This window comes from Gopherus evgoodei, chromosome 5, assembly GCF_007399415.2.
Source record: "Gopherus evgoodei ecotype Sinaloan lineage chromosome 5, rGopEvg1_v1.p, whole genome shotgun sequence".
NCBI lineage: Eukaryota > Metazoa > Chordata > Testudines > Testudinidae > Gopherus > Gopherus evgoodei.
Window position 1 is genome coordinate 48259404 of NC_044326.1, and position 20986 is coordinate 48280389.

A 20986-nucleotide genomic window follows, 5' to 3' on the forward strand; every position below is an offset into this window, starting at 1 on the left:
CCTGCAAAGACTTACAAAGGTTATTAGTTTTACACACTCTGAATAGTTTCACTGAGGTCAGTGGGACTACTCACACAGCGCAGAGTTAAACATGTACATAACTCTTTGCAGGATCGGGACCCTAGTCAGTTCAGATAGTGAATACTGAATACCTACACACAACTATTCACTATCAATCCACAGAGGTAAAATATTTAGCAGAAAATTCACTGAATAGTTTTGAATAATGAAAACACTGGAGAAAAATCAATGAATATTCCTCAAAGAGAAAAATGGGTAAAAACATTGATTACAATTTAGTTTATTATTATGTTTATTATTCAGTTCTGCCTTTACAGTGTTGTTTCTCGAGCCTTTTTATGACTACATTCTTCAGTTTCTTTCACTAACACAGGATACTGCCTCTTAAAATGTTAAGCATACCCATCTTTATTCCCGTCTGATGACTTGATACCCCCAATAGTACTTTTTGAAATATTTTATGCATTCTGTGCTCCAGCACTGTTACAAAAATGTTGGGTTGCTGTAATACTAACAGCAGTGAATAGATTTTTTTTCTGTATACAAAATGAGTGAGATTTGTACTTTGCTTGCACAAATGCAGTTCTGCCTTTCAGGAGACATATTTAGTAGTTACCTTTGCTTAGTGCAGTGTTTTTTCTGCAGTGACAGCAGGTAGGGGTTTAGTGGCAATTTTAGACTCTAGCATTACTGTACATTATGTACAGTATAACAAAACTTTGCAGAGCCACATTTCTTAAAAAAAAACAAAACCAAAAAACATGATGACATTCCTAGTTTGCTTACTTTGTATTGCAATAACTTCACTCTTGCTGTCCATCTTTGGCAATTCTTCAACATTATAAACAAAGGCCATTCAACCTCTTTAAAAAAAAAAAGGAAAGACTTCTTTTTTATATTCATGTAAAATGCCAAATTGAACATTACTTGCATTAAAACAATTACCTGAAACTTTTCACTTGAGTTACTATGCCTATAAAATACTGCATTGTTATTGCATTTCACTTACCCCTTCCACAATATATATTATCACCATCAAAACACTGCAAGTACACAATATCATTTTTTAAAATTACATTTATTTTGCATATTTCCTCCCTAAGATGCCTTATTTTTACTAGTATCTGAGCAAAATGTTTTTAAGGTTTGAGATTTTAGAATGTTGTTATTAAATTTATCGTCCTGATTTTATTTCTTTATCCATGATCCATTAAGAAAATAAAAGGTAAATCATAATCTATTTTTGTTAATGGAATTTCATGTGAATCTAGGAGGCTTAAAGTAAAAACACCCACAGACATAGAATATTATCAGGCTGCCACAAAGTTCATTTCAGAAAACAGTCAGAAGTGCAAAAAGACCATAAAGTAGAGCACAGGGATAAGCCACGAGAAGCTGCTGGCGTTCCATGGCTAAGGCAGAGATAAAAATTTTGGAAGCTGACAGACTGCACCATCCAATAATAATCAGAGCTAACGAGGTTCCAAGTATGCCCCTATGAAGCAAAAATAAAACAAAGAATCCACTGGTTAATATGTGCAGAATGATGTCTTATCACAGTCTCGTTCATGTCTAAGATCTTCTTGTTAATAAGGCAGTAGTCACTGGTACAAACAAGGAATGACTTATGTAATGAAAGTCAAGGTTGAGCAGTGAATTAAAACAATAAAACATCAAGCAAAATTGATTGCTCCATTTCAGATGGAAACAACAGCTCCATCACTGGTATTACTTGGAAGACTAGCAAGCTTCCAACTACTTTGTCCAGGGCTATAGGCAAAACTGGGCTCTGAGCTTTTAAATTTCAAAGTGAACAGAAATTCAGCTAAAATCAACATGCACAATATGTTATGATTTAAATGAGGCTATGCAGATTTGCTCTTTTACCAAGACAGCCTGATGGTCTCTAGAGGCCATGTGTGGTAGGGAATATGAGCTTGAGAAAAGACAAAGTCTTGTATCACTCACTTGTGATCACTCACACTGGCTCTTACATCATTTCTTCTCTGCCCCATTGGCATAGAGCACACACTAGAGGTGTGTCAGGAGAATCATAGAATAACAGGGTTGCAAGGGACTTCAGGAGGTCATCTAGTCCACCCTCTGCTCAAAGCAGGACCAATTCTAATTAAATCATACCAGCCAGGGCTTTGTCAAGCCTGACCTTAAAAACCTCTAAGGAAGGAGATTTCACCACCTCCCTAGGTAACCCATTCCAGCGCTTCACCACCCTCTTGGTGAAAATGTTTTTCCTAATATCCAACCTAAACCTCCCCCACTGCAACTTGAGACCATTACTCCTTGTTCTGTCATCTGCTACCACTGAGAACAGTCTAGCTCCATCTTCTTTGAAACCCCCTTTCAGGTAGTTGAAAGCAGCTCTCAAATCCCTCCTCATTCGCCTTTTCTGCAGACTAAACAATCCCAGTTCTCTTAGCCTCTCCTCATAAGTCATGTGCTCTACCCCTTAATCATTTTTGTTGCCCTCCACTGGACTCTTTCCAATTTTTCCACATCCTCCTTGTAGTGTAGGGCAAGCAAACAGGACACAGTACTCCAGATGAGGCCTCACCAATCTCGAATACAGGGGAATGATCACATCCCTTGATCTGCTGGCAATGCTCCTACTTTTACAGCCCAAAATGCTATTAGCCTTCTTGGCAACAAGGGTACACTGTTAACTCATATCCAGCTTCTCGTCCACTGTAACCTCTAGGTCCTTTTCTGCAGAACTGCTGCCAAGCCAGTCGGTCCCCTGCCTGTAGCAGCGCATGGGATTCTTCCATCCTAAGTGCAGGACTGTGCACTTGTCCTCGTTGAATCTCATCATATTTCTTTTGGCCTAATCCTCTAATTTGTCTAGGTCCCTCTGTATCCTAACCCTACCCGCCAGCATATCTACCAGTCCTCCCAGTTTAGTGTCATCTTCAAACTTGCTCAGGGTGCGATCCATGCCATCCTCCAGATCATTAATGAAGATATTGAACAAAACTGGAAAGAATGTAGCAGGTGCATGCTGTGCAGTGGCAATTCCCATCTAGCATAATAGCACTTTGGGGGCAATGAGAAATTGGTGCAATTTAGAGCAGAGCTGTGGCTGCTCTATTTTGCACTGGGAGCCAAAATGGCCACCCCGGCTGGCTCCAGGATTGATAGTGATGGAAAGATGGCATAAAGTCACCTTTGCCCTAGTCAGCCAAGAGCTGCTTAGGTGCACTTAAAGATTCAGCTCTCAGTCTAATAGCACATTCCTGCTGAAATAAATGGTTTAGCACTAGTATGGCTCTGGTGCCAGTGGTGTCTACGAAGGCCAAATCCTCAGGCACCTTCCAGGAGCACAAAAGTCTCAAAATGCAAGGAAAATTGAAGGACTGGACAACAGAGCCTATTCAGGCAGGCTACATTTGTGTGCCATGGAGCCAAGCTCTAAGGTACAATTTGCACAGGAACATGGAAGGGGATTTGTGGAACATGGAAGGTTTTCAACTTTGGATCTGCACACAGCATGGACCTATTGACCAGAGCACAAAGATGGGGAATAATTGCTGACCACGTCTTCAGAAAACCTGTAGATGGGCCCAGTTGCTGCAAACTGGGTCCGAGGATTCCATTCTTCAGCCCCATACTCACTTGCCTTAGCACACAGCCCCAGTAAATGGGATATTCCCTCTGTTCAAGGATTTTGTCTAAAGAAGGGTTTCCAAGGGGGAGGGGAGAGATCAGCAAACTGCTTATTTAAATCTATTCTTATCAGACACTATTACCCCTAGAAAATGTACTCAGCTTGTGATTAGGCACAGTGCCATCTTAGATTGACATGAATAGCCCTGTGAAAAATTGAATTTTGTTTCACACATTTTTGCTTGAAAGTGTTGGCTATTTCTTTTGTGCCACTTTGCACCCTCCTTGTCCCAAATTTTGATTCATTCAAAGTTAAAATGAAATTGCTAATTTTGCATAAAAAATATGAAAAAAAGAATTTTCATGTTTATGACCCTAACAGCTGTCTTTGCTAAGAGAATGAGCTCGGTTTCAGTACAGAATTCTCTCTCTTTGTATCTTATCTGCCCATTATCTTAGGTAAATTTTCTGTGAAAAGAGACCAAACTAAAGCTAGTCACGAAATTTAAAATTAGAAATTGACAAAATGCTTCATTAAAATTTCAAACTTTGACCAAAGAACTCTTCTGATTTTGATCAGCTCTATTTAAAAAACAAATAAACGTTTCCTTGAAAACTGCCAGTTGCCTTTAATAGCTTGCAGTTAGATGACCTCAGTATTTGTAGTATTTAAGGCATTTCCTGTTGTAAGTAAGGACACACAAAGGAACATTGCAGATACTGATGGAATCTTATCTATTTCGGATAAAATTGTCAAGTTTTAAGAGCTATCACTGTAAATATTTTTGGATTTCTAAAGATAGATTTTTAGTAGGTTTACAGCATATTACAAATGTATTGTATGTGCTTGGGGATTTTCTGAAGCAGACACCAGCACCCTGCTTCAAAGTTGAAACCTGGATTTGAACTACTACTGCTGTAGTTTTACAAAACAAAAATCGGAGGCGGCCTCAGTTTTAAGCACAACTTTATTTTAAGTAAAGATACTGTAGTTCCAAACTGGAACTATTTATCCAAATTCACCAGATTTTGGGGCTCATATAAAGTGGGACAGATCTCAGAGCTATTCTAGAACTAAAATTACACTCAAACTTTCTCTCTCACACACACACTTTGTCCATTTCCATCTGAAAATACTAACATTCTTTTTAGTTCCTTCATGTACTGATATTTTCCTTCCAATTTTTGGCAATATAAAGTGTCCTCTAGTCTTAGCATTAAATTTTTTGTATAACATTAGACTTAATTACAGTAATCCTTATGGGTTTTGCCATAATACTCTGATACTTACTGTAGTGAGAAGAAGACTGCACAACTGGACAGGACCACCATGGGTAGCAGGCAGTAGCCCAGTACACTGGCAACACAGCCATATGAGACACCTGCTATGCTCATCAGGTTCAGTAAAGCATGTATTCCTAGGCACCCAACAGCACTGATGCCATATACATAGCCAAAGTGAACTTTTCCTGCCTGAAATAAATATGAGTAAGTACAAAACAGCATACATGTACCATAAATCATGAAACACTGGGAGGAAACAAAATGAAAGCATGAGATGTGATCCTCTTTCTGCTTCTACAAGTTTTACACTGACTTCATTTATGCCATTTTATGTGTGATCAGAATCAAGGCCAGTATTTGGGGATTTTTTCTCCTCTCAAATAAAAATATCCCAAGATAAATGTTTCATTAATAATTTATATTTTAATTTGCATTGAATTGATAGAAATACAGGACCCAATCCTACATTTCTTTGTAGTAATCAAGCTCCAAGGAAGGACAGGAACTGGTTAGGGAGACTCAGGAAGGTGTTTGGAGTCGTAAGATAAAAACAACTAAATTAAACTTTAGGTTAAATATCAGGAAAATCTTGGGACTAGGAGATGTGAGGCTGTTGGTCTCCCAAGAAAAGTGGTGGGAGCTTCATCACTTGAGACATTTCATGCTAGATTGGTTAGTGGGGATGACCTACTATTTTTTTGTAATATGTATCATTGTTTTCTTAAAAATTATCAAGGCCACAATCTGTTTAGTAGATAGTAACACTTGTGGTTTCCTTTGTGCATTGGGGACATCATGTACCCTTTCATTACAGCAGTTTGAATCTTTCATAACGAAACACCAAATCTGGCAAGACTTGGAGTCTCTTTCCACTACAAACCCAAAACTCTGACCAGGCTCGATAAAAGTTTGTGAACCTTTGGGGAAAATATGTTGAATTTCAGGGTGAATTTATCCCTTCCTTTCCTTGGCTACCATGCAGGAGTCACAGTTTGCTCCTGAACCCAAACTTAGCATGTATAGCACAAAGTATTATGACTCCGCTGCTCCATGGTATATGTTCCCTGCCACATTAATCTTTCTAGTAACTATCAGCAAATCTTTTTTTTGCTACACTTAGTGAGTGATTCTCCAGCTCTTTTTCAGAATGTCTTTTTAGTCAATGTAATGCATGTGAAAGGTACCCAGCCTGACAGCTCTGGAGACTTTTATTTTCTAATTTATTCACAAAGCAACTACAATATAGGCAGCAGCCACAGCACAAATTTACTCATGCCGTTCCAACTCTAATTTAGAAGAATCACGTCTAGATGTGAGAGAGTAGCTCAGAACCCATTCCCCATGAAATGTTTGGCCTCTCAGGCTGCTAACAAGTGGACTGAATGCTGGCTGTTGGGGTAGTACTGAGATTTTGACAACTGTTATTTTAGGAAATAATTAAAGTTCTAGGATGTAGCCTGAAGTCATCAACTTTGCACCTCTGGCACAATGGAACTTCTGACCATAAGGGTAAAGCTTGTCTATGCAGGACGCAGAACTTTCTCAGAGGCCAGCTCAAGATTGTAGAACTAACTCCTCAAGGAACTAAGGATCATCACGAACCATACCACCTTCCACTTCAAGTGAAAGGCACATTTCTTTGACCTTGCTTTCTTTAACACAAACATACAGCAACGTGAGTATACATTTTTAGATAGATGTAGATAGTAAAAAAATCACAAACAAGACCTTCTATTGTACAAACAATTCTCCCTCTGGAGAGAGGATGAGAGAACAAACATATGAGAGATGTTAGTCATTTTGCTTAACACATTACTGGAATGTGCTCAGATAATATGGTAATGAGCATGGTATAAGTACCTATATGGATTAGAATAGAAATTGCACTGACCTCACCACCATCATTTCCAATCGGCCAATCAAAGGTCTTTAGATTAGATAGCAACAAGCTGCAGGCACCGCTGATCTGTGCCAGATTTGAAACAGTGACCAAGAAGTAAAAAGATCTATATCTCATTACAGTTGGAAGTGACAGACAGCAGAATCAGACCCAGGGGCCTTGAGTATCCACTGCTCTGCACTCAGCATACTCACATTTGTGAAAAGTGGGTATAAAATGCCATCTAATCAAACTTCTACATGCACTTACACAAGTGGTAGCATTTTCTACCCACCTTACACAGGTCTGAGAATACAGGATGAAAGGCAGTGGAGAATCCAGGCCTGTAGTGGGGTGGTTACCCACTCTTGCCCTTTGTAGCTTAAAACTGCCCAGGAGGGGGCTGTAGCCGGAGCCAGAATCCTGGGCTGATGGCGGGAGTGGCTGCAGCTGGGGGCCACGCCCCAAACTGAGCAATAAGGCTGTATAAGAAGGCCAGGGGAGCTAGAAGCAAAAAGAGAGTCTCCCTCTACCTGTAGAGGGAGAAGGGGGCTGGCTGTAGGGAGCTAGTACTGGGGGTTGCAAGGTGCAGCCTAGGGGCAGGCCAAGGCAGCAGTGCCAAACCCTTCTTGTCAGTGATGAGTTGGCTGACACTGCAGTCTGCCCCAGGGTGTGGGGCTAGACAATGACTGGCAGTAGCCATACATTGAGGCAAGGTGGGAATAGAGGGTGGGGGTTCCCTAGGGAGGGGAGACCCTGAGAACAAGGGGTCACTGCCAGGGGGGCAGCACCCTATGTAAAAGGGCACTGGGTCCAGGGAGGGACACGGGGCCAGTAGCTGGAAAGGCAGATCACTGGCTTGCAGAGGGCGCTCTGGACACTGGACTGAGCTAATTCCCGAGGATGACCAGTAGGAGGCGCTGTGGGGGTGAGGCCGCCCAGTTACAAGACCCAACATTTTAATTTTATTTTTATTTTGTTCCTTCCACAAGATTGAGTGTAGTAAATTTAACACATTCCAGTTCAAATTCTGCCAAACTAGTAGGCCCTGATTCTGATCTCATGTACACCAGGAGTATCCCCATTGAACTCAGGGGAGCTACATTTGTGCAAAAACGGTTTGAGAAGAAAATCAGGGCCATCATCTTCAGTTATAGCCTCTTTTTTTCCTTCCTTTCTATTGCACCGGACATAAATTCTCTGTAAATCAAACAGTGCTCGAAGTGGAATGTTCATTTAGCTGCTAACCTCCCTTCTTTTGTCTCTCTCACAGTTATTTGTTAATCTTAGATTAAGCTTCCAAAAAGGGCTGTGTCAATTAAATACTCTGAAACAAACAATATAAAATATTAGTTTATTGTTGTTGCATCTGTCTGCAATACAGCATCTATCAGTTGATCCGTAGAAACTATTGCCCCCAAACAACTGAAAACGTTAAACCTATTGAAAACCTGCAATGACTCCAGTGGTAGTTGTTGGTAATCTGATGTAGCAATTAGAGTTTTAAAAATATGCATATATATTAGGTTAATATTAAAGGGCTCTGTCATAAACAGATAGTTAAGGGTTAATAGAACCGGAGTACTTCATGTCTCTTTTGTCTGTAAAGGGTTAACAAGTTCAGTGAGCCTGGCTGTCACCTGACCAGAGGACCAATCAAAGGACAGGATACTTTCAAATCTTGAGGGAGGAAAGTTTTTGTGTGTGCTGTTAGTTTTTGGTTGTTGTTCACTCTGGGTTCTGAAAGTGACCAGGTGTGCAACCAGGTTTCTCTCCAATCTCTCTGATACAGTCTCTTATATGTCCAGAATAGTAAGTACTAGGTAGATAAGGCGAGTTAGGCTTATGTTTGTTTTCTTTATTTGCAAATGTGTATTTGGCTGGAAGAAGTTCAAATTTGTATTTTGCTGAAAGGATTTTACTTTGTACTTGTATACTTAGGCTGGGAGGGTATTCCCAGTGTCTATAGCTGAAAGACCCTGTAACACATTCCATCTTAAATTTACAAAGATAATTTTTACTGTTTTTTCTTTCTTTAATTAAAAGCTTTTCTTGTTTAAGAACCTGATTGTTTTTTTATTCTGGTGAGACCCCAGGGGACTGGGTCTGGATTCACCAGGGAATTGGTGGGGAGAAAGGAGGGAAGGGGGAGAGAGAGGTTAATTTCTCTCTGTGTTAGGATTACTTTCTCTCTCAGGGAGAGTCTGGGAGGGGGAGAGAGAAGGAGAGGGGAAGGTGGATTTTCCTCTCTGTTTTAAGATTCAAGGAGTTTGACTCACAGTGATCTTCCAGGGTAACCCAGGGAGGGGAAGCCTGGGAGAGGCAACGATGAGGGAAAGGGTTTACTTTCCTTGTGTTAAAATCCAGAGGGACTGGGTCTTGGAGGTCACCAGGCAAGGTTTGGGGAGTGACCAGAGTATACCAGGCACTTCAATTCCTGGTTGGTGGCAGCACTACAAGTACTAAGTGGTAATTGAGCTTAGAGGAATTCATGCTGGTACCCCATCTTTTGGACGCTAAGGTTCAGAGTGGGGAATTATACCATGACAGGCTCTAATAGGAGGTTTGAGAAGAGGGAAGGTGCCCTAACCAATATCAGCATGGTATCTATTAGGATGGAGAAAGACACAGTATTCTACACTGGAGCCAGAGGTGTAATTTCCAGCTAGTGTGCTAATTCTGCGCTAATTCTGATCAAGCTATTGCACTAAAAATAGCAGTGTAGCCAGGTTGGTGAGTTTGGCTAGTTCTTGGATAGGCTCATACTTTGGACAGCTAGCTGCCTATGATACTGTAGCTACACTTCTACTTATAGCACAGTAGCTCGATGCGAGCTAGTATGGGAATGTCTGCTTGAACTGGAAATAACAATAGTCATCATTTATATTGAAGTTTGCATGTTCAAGGCACTGCACAAATATTCCTAGGATCTGTAAGATTCTTCTGATTCAGCAGTTTATCATAGAGGAAACAGAGAATTAGAGCCCCACCCCTGAATTAGAGTGCTCCATTGCTAGGGAAGCACTCTATTCCTCAAAATTGCCATGTGTTTCCACTCCCTTTCAGAGAAACAGTTGCCAACAACCAGTGCAATGTTTTAGTAGCAATGGGGACCCCCATTGTCTCTGATCAATAGTTGAATTAGCAGTCTTTGGTAGCTTCTGGTTCAGCTTTCCTGCTATCAAAAAGCTGTTAGTTGGTAGAGAGGAGTGAGGCAGGAGATGGAGGCCGGGGGAAGATAAGAAAGAAGGAAACATGTTTAAATACTGCCCATTTTTTATGCTTGCAAGGAAATCTGGAAAAAAAGTACTACCAACATTAATTGACAAGTAGCTGCACAAGGAGATATTTTAAAGAATTATTTCCTTCCCCACAATAATATTGACAGAGGTCCATTTTTCAATAGCAACAAAACTGAGGGTGTGTGTCATGCTGGAACATCTTCCTATTTTCATTCCAATTTCAATATTGCCAACCCCCACAGATCAAAAATCTTGAGTCAGAGTCTCAAAAATCATGAGACTGGCCCAAAAAAGCATGCAATTTAAAAATAATCATAATCAAATCACATTTTTTCATCTGTCTTTTGACTTTAACTCTGCTCTATTCCTCTGCCAATGTGTGTGTGATAATTGCAGGTTGAAAAGCCAACCTTTAATGCACACAAAATTGCATGCCTCTCTGGCTGCTCAGATATAGACTTCACTTACCCTTTCCTCACCCCTAAGATAAGGGAATTGCCAGCCATTTCCTGTTGATGCCTCCTGCTGCCCCATGACTTCATTACCTGGGACCAAGCAGCACCACTTCTCTGACTTCACCCTTCCCTTGCCACCTGCTGCCTAAGAACCCTTTCTCTGCTATAAGCCCACATAGGAAAGCAGGACTCGGTGGCAGGTCTGTGTCCTTAGCTCCAAGTCTTTTACACACAACTTTGCCCAGCTCTGAAAATCATGGGATCAGAGGAGCTTCTCACATCATACCTCCTAAATCCTGTGACTTATGAACAATTTACTAGAGTGGGCAAAGCTGCCTTCCCCTGGCTGCTCAGAGGGACTCCTCATACCCACCACTGCCCCGAGGCTGGGGGAACTACCATTTTATCCCCTCAATCTCCCACTCCATCACTGTCTTCTGCACCTCCCCCAGCCTCCCTCTTCCACACCTAATCCCCTGCTTTACCCTATTCCCTTGCAACTCCTAAACCTGCTTCCTGTTTTCCCCAGTGCTCTGCTCCCCCTCACTCTCCCCATCCAACTTTCACAGTGTCTCTGCTGCTTCTCACAGTCCCTGTGTCTTGTTTAGCCCCTTGAACCACAAAGTGGCAGCCATTTTGCTTGTGGGGATAGCTTCAATCTCACTGGAAACATGGGGAGGTGGCAGCCAACATTGTTAGGAGAAGTCTGACTTCCACATGCAGCTAGACTGAGGGAAATGGTGGCCATCTTGCTTTTTTCAGCCCCTTTGACAATAATAGGAGATGGTGCCATTTTGAATAAGGGGGAAATTGTGACTTGGCACCTTTCATCATGTTTTCATGAGACAGGTAAAAACACCCCAGTATGGCTAGAGTCACATTAAAATGGCTAGAGTTGGCAGTACTGTAACGTAGGTCTTGACCCTGCAAGCTGCTCCATGCGGTGAACTTCTTGTGAGTGAGTGGAGCCTCTTGACCCATACATTGCCTAAAATCTCTCTCTATATAGGGCACATATGCCCAGAAAATATGCCCTGCTTTTATACTTGTATTGAAATCATTTTACTGTGTTACATCAAGGTGTAATTTTATATTTAAAAACTGTATGTATAAGCTGTACAGCGAACAGATGTTCTTATATCCACTCTCAATAGACACTGAAGCAAACGTTTCATTTTGTACCTGCTCAGCATCTTCCAAAACTGCACACAGTTGTTATTTTACAGTTAAGAACTTTACAATCTCATGACTTCTGCCTTACTGTACCAGTAGCAGTGTTGCTCCAAGGGCCAAACAGAAAACCATAGGACCAGTCAGGTCTGTCTCATTCATAATACTGCCATCCGCTGGTTTTATTGGGTTTAGAACTGTTAATGTTTTCTGCCATATGTGATCAAAATTAATCCCCAGTTCTGCAAAAGGAAAGTTCCATAATTATCCATGATTTTTAGAAGCTTTTATATACAAATCCGCTAGATACCACAAGTCCAAAGTAACAAGATGAGCTGTTTTCTCCCCCCCGCAAGGAAATAAGAATGCAGTAGAATGTGTTCTGATTCTAGCTGCTCATACAGTGTCTTTAGGACTGAATTCTGACTTCAGGCTGGGATGATTAATTTATTAAATTGAATCTTATGTGATGGACCAAAAATACTGACAACACTGTTCACGTTTAGTTTTCCTATTTTTACAATGTATATGTTTCTAAAATCTTATTAACTGAGACCTCAGATAATATGCTGATCAGCAGTAACTGCAAAATTCAAGGCTTTTTAGAACATCGAGGACATCAGAGATACACGTTTTAATTGTGAAAATCTGACAAGAGAAGTGTCGTAATGCTGTGCTGCTAGAGGCATTTAAAAACATGACACACTTCGCTTCAAGGAAAAGCAAAAATAACATACATAGGATTTTATGGGCTTTTTGCACTTGCACAATTATTCCTGTGGATCACTTGATGCTGGATGAAATCCTTCCCCACTGAAGTTAATGGGAGTTTTGTCATTGACGTCAGTGGGGGCAGGATTTCATCCTTAATCTCTGCATAAATATTCGAACTCTCTGGAGTAACTTTTTTTCCTGTGATGCTCCAGTACTGGTTAGGGCAATATTGGAATTGGCTAGCCAGTATTTGTGGGACCAACACCCAACTCAAAAAGCAGATGTCCATGTTTTGCACTCTGCCAGGCCATTTTTTTGAGAGAGAACATTGAGGCCAGATATTTTGCATGCACTGTCTATACTCTAATTATGTTACTGTAAATATACATTTTAACTGGAAATGGGCCTGACCCACATGCCAGATCTGAACACCTCTGGAACGTTGTGGATCAAAACAGCCTTGTTATAGGGTGAACTGCGTGTGGTGCTTGCTGCTTGCGGGTTTGGGACTTCTACATTCTATTTACAATAGGCACAACAATCTGGCTCTTATGGAAGTCAAAATGGTGCAAATCCCATTGACTTCAATGGTGCAGTATCCAGCTGAATTTGCCTAGAATTTACTTTGCTTCATTATGTTGAATCAGTGACAAATAAGTCCAATTTTACCCTTATCTATTTGTTATTCAGAAAGCAGCAATATTTCTGTAAATAGAAAGAAATCTTCACCTGTTTATTAGCTACAAGTATTAAGGCTTGAACATATCTTGCTAATAATAAACAGTACCTTTTTTACAGTCGAATGGTCAACTAGCTGAAGGTATGCAGAGTGCACAAACTTTCTCCAGTTTTCCACTGAAAGAAGCCGCCTTAAGTCTTTTTAACTAGTAAATTTATTACTAGGTATGCAAACTTTATTATAATACATGTTTATTAATTATAGGTACCCTCACATGATGTCTTATTGTGCAATATAAATACAGAGGGGAAAAATTGCTATGAAGCCTTAATACAAAATTTATTGTTATGCCGTCACCTAGTGGTAGTAAAGTATATGATCTATGTGCCATAAAAATGAATTAATACTTTTATTTTCTATGCAAATTTTGGCACTGCCCTTCCAATCATAAACATGTGAATATGTTAGAAATACAAAATAACAAATCAACAGTAATTTTTTTCTGATTTGACAGTCTAGGATTGATTATTATTTCTTAAAATGCACAAGTAAGGATTTTGATTGTGTGTTGTCAACTAGCCAAGAGTTACAGTTCTTATACAAATCTTACCAAGTGAATTTTTACAAAGTCTGGCTTTGAGACAAGGTATGTCAAAGCAAATGTAAATGAAGTGAGGTTTGGTTGGTTGTATTTATTTTGAAGAGGCTAGGGGATTTAATATTACTTCCAGTTTAGGATAATATCTAATACCTGTTCATATGTGACTTGGATCTGGGCCCTGGTACAAAGTTCTGCCTGCATGTATGCAATGCAGGAACTTGGACACACTCTCCTTTTTTCTCTTCTCTAAACCTGATCCTGAAATCCCCACTAAAGCGTATTTGGAGTGTGCAAGAACTGCAGGATCCAGCTCCTGGCAGATGTCCATCCTGCAGGATTCAGGGATCTTGGCTGAAGTGATGGAGAGGTACAGGCCAATATCAAGTCTAACTATTGGAGGCGGTGGCTCTACTGGATATTAATGTTTCTCTAGTGTCTTTCATGAGTTAGCAAAAAGAACCATATATGCAGCTGGTAACCACTTAAAGTTAATATTTTAATTCTTTACCTTCTAGCAAAGGAGGTTCTTCGTCAAAACTGTCAGCATAACTAGAGTGAGATAAAAACTCTGGATTGTATGTTGGCTGCAACATCTGGCCTATGTAACTTTGAGAAGACGAAAGCATTTCTAGAGGAACAAAAGCACCAGGTTGAGGCGACTCCTGTCCCTGGCACCTACAACAATAAGTACAGTTAGACATCTGGGTAAGTAGTCAGTCAAACAGGCAACTTGTGACAATCAACCTCACAATAATCCAAAGCTGTCCACTGCTGTATTTCCTTTGTGATCAGACTACCAGCTCCCTCCCTACCCAAATACCCTGCACTCCTTCCTCTTTCATTGTGTCCTTCACCCAGCACACTGAATAAGGAAGGGGTCTCCAGGATAAAATTATCTGTAATTTCATGATTACAAATGATCATAATACAGGAACACACTAGGTCATTTAAGGTTGCAGGGTTAACCTGAGCGGTTTGTTGTGTTTTTTTTTACTTTGCAGCCTCAATGACACCCTCAAGTTATTTATCTATTTTTAATGGAAATATATATATATAATTATATCTGAATATATGTTTTTCTTAAACACCTGTAAAAAGTTCTAAAAATGTGTGATTAAAAATCTGTCTTAATATCATGAGGCCCAATTATTTCCTAAATATTATTATTAAGTATATTTGTATTCCTGTAATGCCCAGAGGCCCCAGCCAAGACTAAGCCCTCATTGGACTTAGCACTGCACGTATAGTAAAACATCCCCAGAGACTTTATACTCTAGATAGTGAAGACAGACAAAAGATGGGGAAAATCCATGTTGCTGATGTGGCATGAGGTACAGAAAGAATAAAGTGATTAGCTCATGGTCACCCAGAGTTGGGAGCTGATCACAGATCCACTGATCCCCAGTCTTAACCCACAAACCATTCTTATTCTCTGTGATTTTCAGCATAGAGGGGGCCTGATCCTTGGATCACTTGTGCAGACTGGGAGAATTAATTGTTTCCCTGGCATCATTCAATTTAGCTGCAATAGTGTTGGGGATATGCAGCTGGGAAAATGATTGGCTGAAGGCAGCAGGGAAAGGGATTGTGGGGTGTGTTTCCCATAGGCAGTGGTGGCTAGGGGATTCCAAAGGAGTTGTGCTGTCAGGGAGCCCAAAGGGAATGGGGGAGAGTGATTAACCTGGCTTTTAGTAGATCACCTTGCTTCTACAAACTCTCTGATTAAGGGAGGGCATGGGCAAAATCTCATCTGCTATGACAACATAGCCTCTGTCATCACAAACAAGGTCAGCACCCAGACTGCTGCACTGGGACTGACCAGCCCTCCGTGGAGAAAGAAGTGGTTTGGAACTATTTAGAAAAGCTGGATGAGCACAAATCCATGGGGCCCGATGCGCTGCAGCTGAGGGTGCTAAAGGAGTTGGTGCATGTGATTGCAGAGCCATTGGCCATTATCATTAAAAAAATCATGGTGATTGAGGGAGGTCCCAAATTACTGGAAAAAAGCTAATATAGTGCCCATCTTTAAAAAAGGGAAGGAGGAGGATCAGGGAACTACAGGCCAGTCAGTCTCACCTCAGTCCCTGGAAAAATCATGGAGCAGGTCCTCAAGGAATCAATTCTGAAGTACTTAGAGGAGAGGAAAGTGATCAGGAACAGTCAGCATGGATTCACCAAGGGCAAGTCATGCCTGACTAACCTAATTGCCTTCTAGGAGGAGATAACTGGGTCTGTGGATGAGGGGAAAGCAGTGGACATGTTATTCCTTGACTTTATCAAAGCTTTTGATATGGTCTCCCACAGTATTCTTGCTGGCAAGTTAAAGATATGTGGGCTGGATGAATGGACTATAAGGTGGATTGAAAGCTGACTAGATCATCGGGCTCAGTGGGTAGTGATCGATATCTAGTTGGCAGCCAGTATCAAGTGGAGTGCCCCAAGGGTCGGTCCTGGGGCCAGTTTTGTTCAATATCTTCATTAATGATCTGGAGGATGGTGTGGACTGCACCCTCAGCAAGTTTGCAGATGACATTAAACTGGGAGGAGTGATAGATATGCTGGAGGGTAGGGATAGGATACAGAAGGACCTAGACAAATTAGAGGATTGGGCCAAAAGAAACCTGATGAAGATCAACAAGGACAAATGCAGAGTCCTGCACTTAGGATGGAAGAATCCCATGCACTGCTACAGACTAGGGACCGACTGGCTAGGCAGCAGTTCTGCAGAAAAGGACCTAGGCGTTACAGTGGACGAGAAGCTGGATATGAGTCAACAGTGTACCCTTGTTGCCAAGAAGGCTGACAGCATTTTGGGATGTATAAGCAAGGGCATTGCCAGCAGATTGAGGGATGTGATCATTCTTCTCTATTCGACATTCGTGAGGCCTCATCTGGAGTACTGTGTCCAGTTTTGGGCCTCACACTATAAGAAGGATGTGGAAAAATTGGAAAGAGTCCAGCAGAGGGCAACAAAAATGATTAGTGGGCTGGAATGCATGATTTATGAGGAGAGGCTGAGGGAACTGGGATTGTTTAGTCTGCAGAAGGGAAGAATGCGGGGGGGGGGAATTTGATAGCTGCTTTCAACTACCTGAAAGGGGGTTCCAAAGAGGATGGATCTATACTGTTTTCAGTGGTAGCAAATGACAGAACAAGGAGTAGTGGTCTCAAGTTGCAGTGGGGGAGGTTTAGGTTGGATATTAGGAAAAACATTTTCACTAGAAGGATGGTGAAGCACTGGAATGGGTTACCTAGGGAGGTGGTGAAATCTCCTTCCTTAGAGGTTTTTAAGGTCAGGCTTGACAAAGCCCTGGCTGGTATGATTCAGTTGGGAATTGGTCCTGCTTTGAGCAGGGGGTTGGACAAGATAACCTCCTGAGGTCCCTTCCAACCCTGATATTCTGATTCTATGAACATCATTTTTGGAAAACTTGATCATAGGAACCTCCCAGACTCTTCCTTCTATCAGAGCCTCTCTCTCTATGTTTCTATTGCTACTGCATCCATTTGGCTAGTCACATAAAACCTTAAATGCCATTGAACATTTTGACATCATTTCTGGCAATTAGACATTGTACTTTGTTGCTGAATGAAAACCCCTTTTTAAAAAATAAATTAATAATTTCTTCTTACATGGGGTACTTACTTTTGGCTTCCATAAAAAATTGTATGGGTCCCTGAATCACTATAACCTTGATCTTGAATATCAGTGGCATAGTTAGACTGGTAAAAGTCTGATTCAGATTGCTCAAAGTTTGACATTCTGGGAAAAAAAAGGTTGATACTATTGATGAAATAATGTTCATTAAAGTAAAACTTTCTATTTTTTTTTAGAAGTACTAAATAGAAATAACTCTAGTGCCTAAAACTTAGAGATGTAGTTTCTCTGGGTGAACTAACATTAATTTGAAGTGACAGAAATAAATTGAATTTGAGCTCACTTTTGGTATCACCACAGAAATAATTTCTTACCTGCCAACTCTCATGTGTGCTAGTGTGTATTACTTTCAAAACTTAAGAAGATGAAAAAAATTACTAACTCTGAAGAAATCTCATATGATTGTCTGCCTGGCAGTAATATCAAAAGTAACTCAGTAATTAGTCATCTTCATAGGCAACATCTCAGTCAACATTGGTTTAGAAAGATTCATTTTCCTATTTTAAAACAAAATGATGGCCATGTCTGAGACTCAATGAGATGAGCTATTACTTTTTAAAAAAAACAAGTGGTTTGGGAACTGAAGACAATAACTCATTGACTTTAAGGCTAGAAGGGATCACCATGATAATCTAGTCTGACCTCTGGCATATCTCAGGCCATAGAACCTGACCCCCATACACATTCCTGTAGTGGCCCCAGGACCTGTGACTGAATTAGTGAAGTCCTCAAATCTTATTTTAAAGACTTCAAGTTACAGAGAATCTGCCATTTACTCTAGTTCAAACCAGCAAGTGACCCACACCCCTTGCCGCTGAGGAAGGCAAAAACCCCCAGTGTCTTTTACAGTCTGATCTGGGGGAGAATTCCTTCCTGATCCCAAATATGGTGATCATTTAGACCCTGAGCATGTGGGTAAGACAGCTGGGAAAGAATTCTCTATATGAACTCAGAGCCTTCCCCATCTACTATCACATCTCCAGCCACTGGAGATATTTGCTAATAGTTCATGGATGGGCCATATGCCAATATAGGCAATCTCATGATACCACCCCTTCCATAAACTTATCAAGCTCAGTCTTAAAACAAAATTAGTTTTTTACCCCTACTGCTCCCTTTGGAAGGTCTTTGTCTAATTTCTAACCTTAACTTATTGATGTTCAGTTTGTATAGTTATATATAACTATTTTCTAATTATTGCTTGTTTTAATATACTGCATAAGTATCATAAAATAATGGTCTGCTTACAATTGGGAAATGGAAATGTTACAGAACTTGGTTATATGATTTCTATATATCAATACTCCAATTGGAGTATTGAAATTGGAGGACATGTATTTTAAGTGGTGTTCTAAAAAGGGATGAAATATTGTATAATTTGGGTAATAAACTAGATATACAAAACCAATTCTCGTTTACACTGGTTTTACATTAGTTCCCCTACCAGTCCCGGCAGTTGTGGCACAGGCCAAGCAGAGGACAGCAGCCTCTCTGGGACAATTTGTTTGAGGAAGATTTTTTACATCACCCCAGGAAGGGGAATACGTAGGGTGACACACCCAGAGGGCCGAGTCATAGGCTGAAGTTCCTGGAGTGAGAGGGGCAGCAGGATGAGAGGATGATGAGAGAGACATCGCCAGAGGAAAAGCAGCAAAGGAGGATGTGGCAGCTCAAAGAGCTAATCCTAAGGATCATCAGGAGGAGTCACAACTAGCAGTGAGCTGACCCTATGATAGGGGCCATGTTTTATTTGTTCTGTAAAGTGTCATGCATGTTTATGGCATTATAGAAATTAATAATATATTCTACACACTGTATACATCTTGAATTAGTAAGTCAGTTGCACTCTCAAATTTGACTGAGGTGCCTCTCGCACTCTAATTACAAGTAACTATGGTCCAATATACTGGTTCCAAACCTGCACTCTTACTCACATTTGTAATCCTATTTTCTTTAATGGGCCCACCACAAGATTAAAGACTGAGTCTCTGTTGTACAATTAGTACAAATATGCTAAAAGCAGCAAAGAATCCTGTGGCATCTTATAGACTAACAGACGTTTTGGAGCATGAGCTTTCGTGGGTGAAAGCTCATGCTCCAAAATGTCTGTTAGTCTATAAGGTGCCACAGGATTCTTTGCTGCTTTTACAGATCCAGACTAACACGGCTACCCCTCTGATACTCTACAAATATGCTGATATCCCATGACTGGCAAAGATGTTGATCCTTGTGCAGCCTCCCAAAATCGTGCAGTTCCTGCTCAGAAGAACTGCATTAGTTCGTGTGAATGCAGGGACTTAGGCTATGCAGAGCCAGTGGGTGAGCAGAGTTTGCCCCAAATGTGTAAATGAATGTAATCATCTGGCAAGCAGTCTAGAAAATGCCAGAATTTAAAAGGTTAAACTCTTAATATTTACAGAAGTTAAGCAGCCTGACTCATAACCATGACCATGTCTGATTTGTTTGACTTCTTACTGGATTTTAATATTTGATTTAGGATTTGTATTATTTTCTGCATTCCTCACCTTGCCCTGCTTTCTGCTGTCATCCCACATTCCTGATTCAAAATATGCTTTTCACCTAGATTACTGTACAATTGGTGCCTAGCCTTTCCATGTATCAAGCACATCCTGCTCACAGAGAAGCTCTTTGCCTAAACAACTTATTAAAGTTAAAAATATCAGTAATTCCTTGGGGTGCACATGAACTGTGTATTCAAAAGTTTCATATTATATCGCATAATCAGATTAATCTGCTAGAACCTGATCCCTTCACTTATCAGAAATTTTTAAAGTAACAATCACATCATAAATCTGTGTTTTCTTAATAATAAACAAGTCATAGGTTTCCCTAATTTAGGAAAAGCTGATTTATGTTTGCGAAATTGAGTAACATATTTTTTTATTAGAAATCTGACACTAGTTCTGAGTTATGCACAATAAAAATTAGGAACTCAAGTATAACATCATCTTAGAACACAATCTAAATCTTTTAAAATTTAATTTCTAGCACATCTTATGCAGAGATGCTTTTCACATTGCTCTAATGTGTGAAATAACTTTACAAGCCATTATTTTTCAGAGTATACTAAAATCCATGTATTACAGAAGGTGTAAACTCAATTTCTTAAACAATTTGGAAATAAATGTGGGTAACATACCTCTCAATATGTAAGTAAAAAATCCTCCTGTATACTGAACTTACATGTTGGAAAAACAACTGATATACTGTTGCATTAACAGAGATGAACTTGTGCTATTTATAATGTTCTAAATTTGTCCTTTGAACAGATGCAAATGATTGAAAAGAACCTGTCAGTATCATGGACAACATTTAATACCACATGCAAGAGTTTACTAACAACAATACTAAGCAATCATTGGAAAAAAAAAAGTTCTAGGATTTTAATACCCAATTTTAACTTAGATTGTAAAATCTTCGGGGGTAAAGTCTGTTTTTTTACTACATGATTATATAAAACGCAGTAAAATGAAGTCTTCAGCTAAGCCTCTAGGTGCTATTATAACTGTAATAATATATAGCATGCATATAACTTTCATTAATACTGCATAAATGAATATACATATGGATGTGTGTTCTATAATCTGGGTTGCTACAAAACTTCTAGTATGGTAAGGATTTACAAATAGGGTACTTAAGCA

General features: G+C 40.2%; 1 protein-coding gene across 2 annotated transcripts; it reads right to left on the reverse strand.

The window, feature by feature from the left end:
- Positions 1-285: 285 nt before the first annotated feature.
- On the reverse strand, positions 286-20568 carry YIPF7 (Yip1 domain family member 7). Of its 2 annotated transcripts, none has more exons than XM_030563128.1 (6): positions 20485-20568; positions 17300-17429; positions 14175-14341; positions 11769-11914; positions 4934-5115; positions 286-1516 (listed from the first exon to the last, which is right to left on the reverse strand). In XM_030563128.1, exons 2-6 carry the CDS (start codon positions 17380-17382, stop codon positions 1354-1356), a joined length of 741 nt encoding a protein of 246 aa, XP_030418988.1. In that variant the 5' UTR covers positions 17383-17429; positions 20485-20568; the 3' UTR covers positions 286-1353. The 2 variants fall into 2 exon arrangements, with proteins under 2 accessions (XP_030418988.1, XP_030418987.1); XM_030563127.1 differs by having other exon boundaries at positions 17313-17429; positions 20485-20562.
- Between the last annotated feature and the right edge of the window lie 418 nt (positions 20569-20986).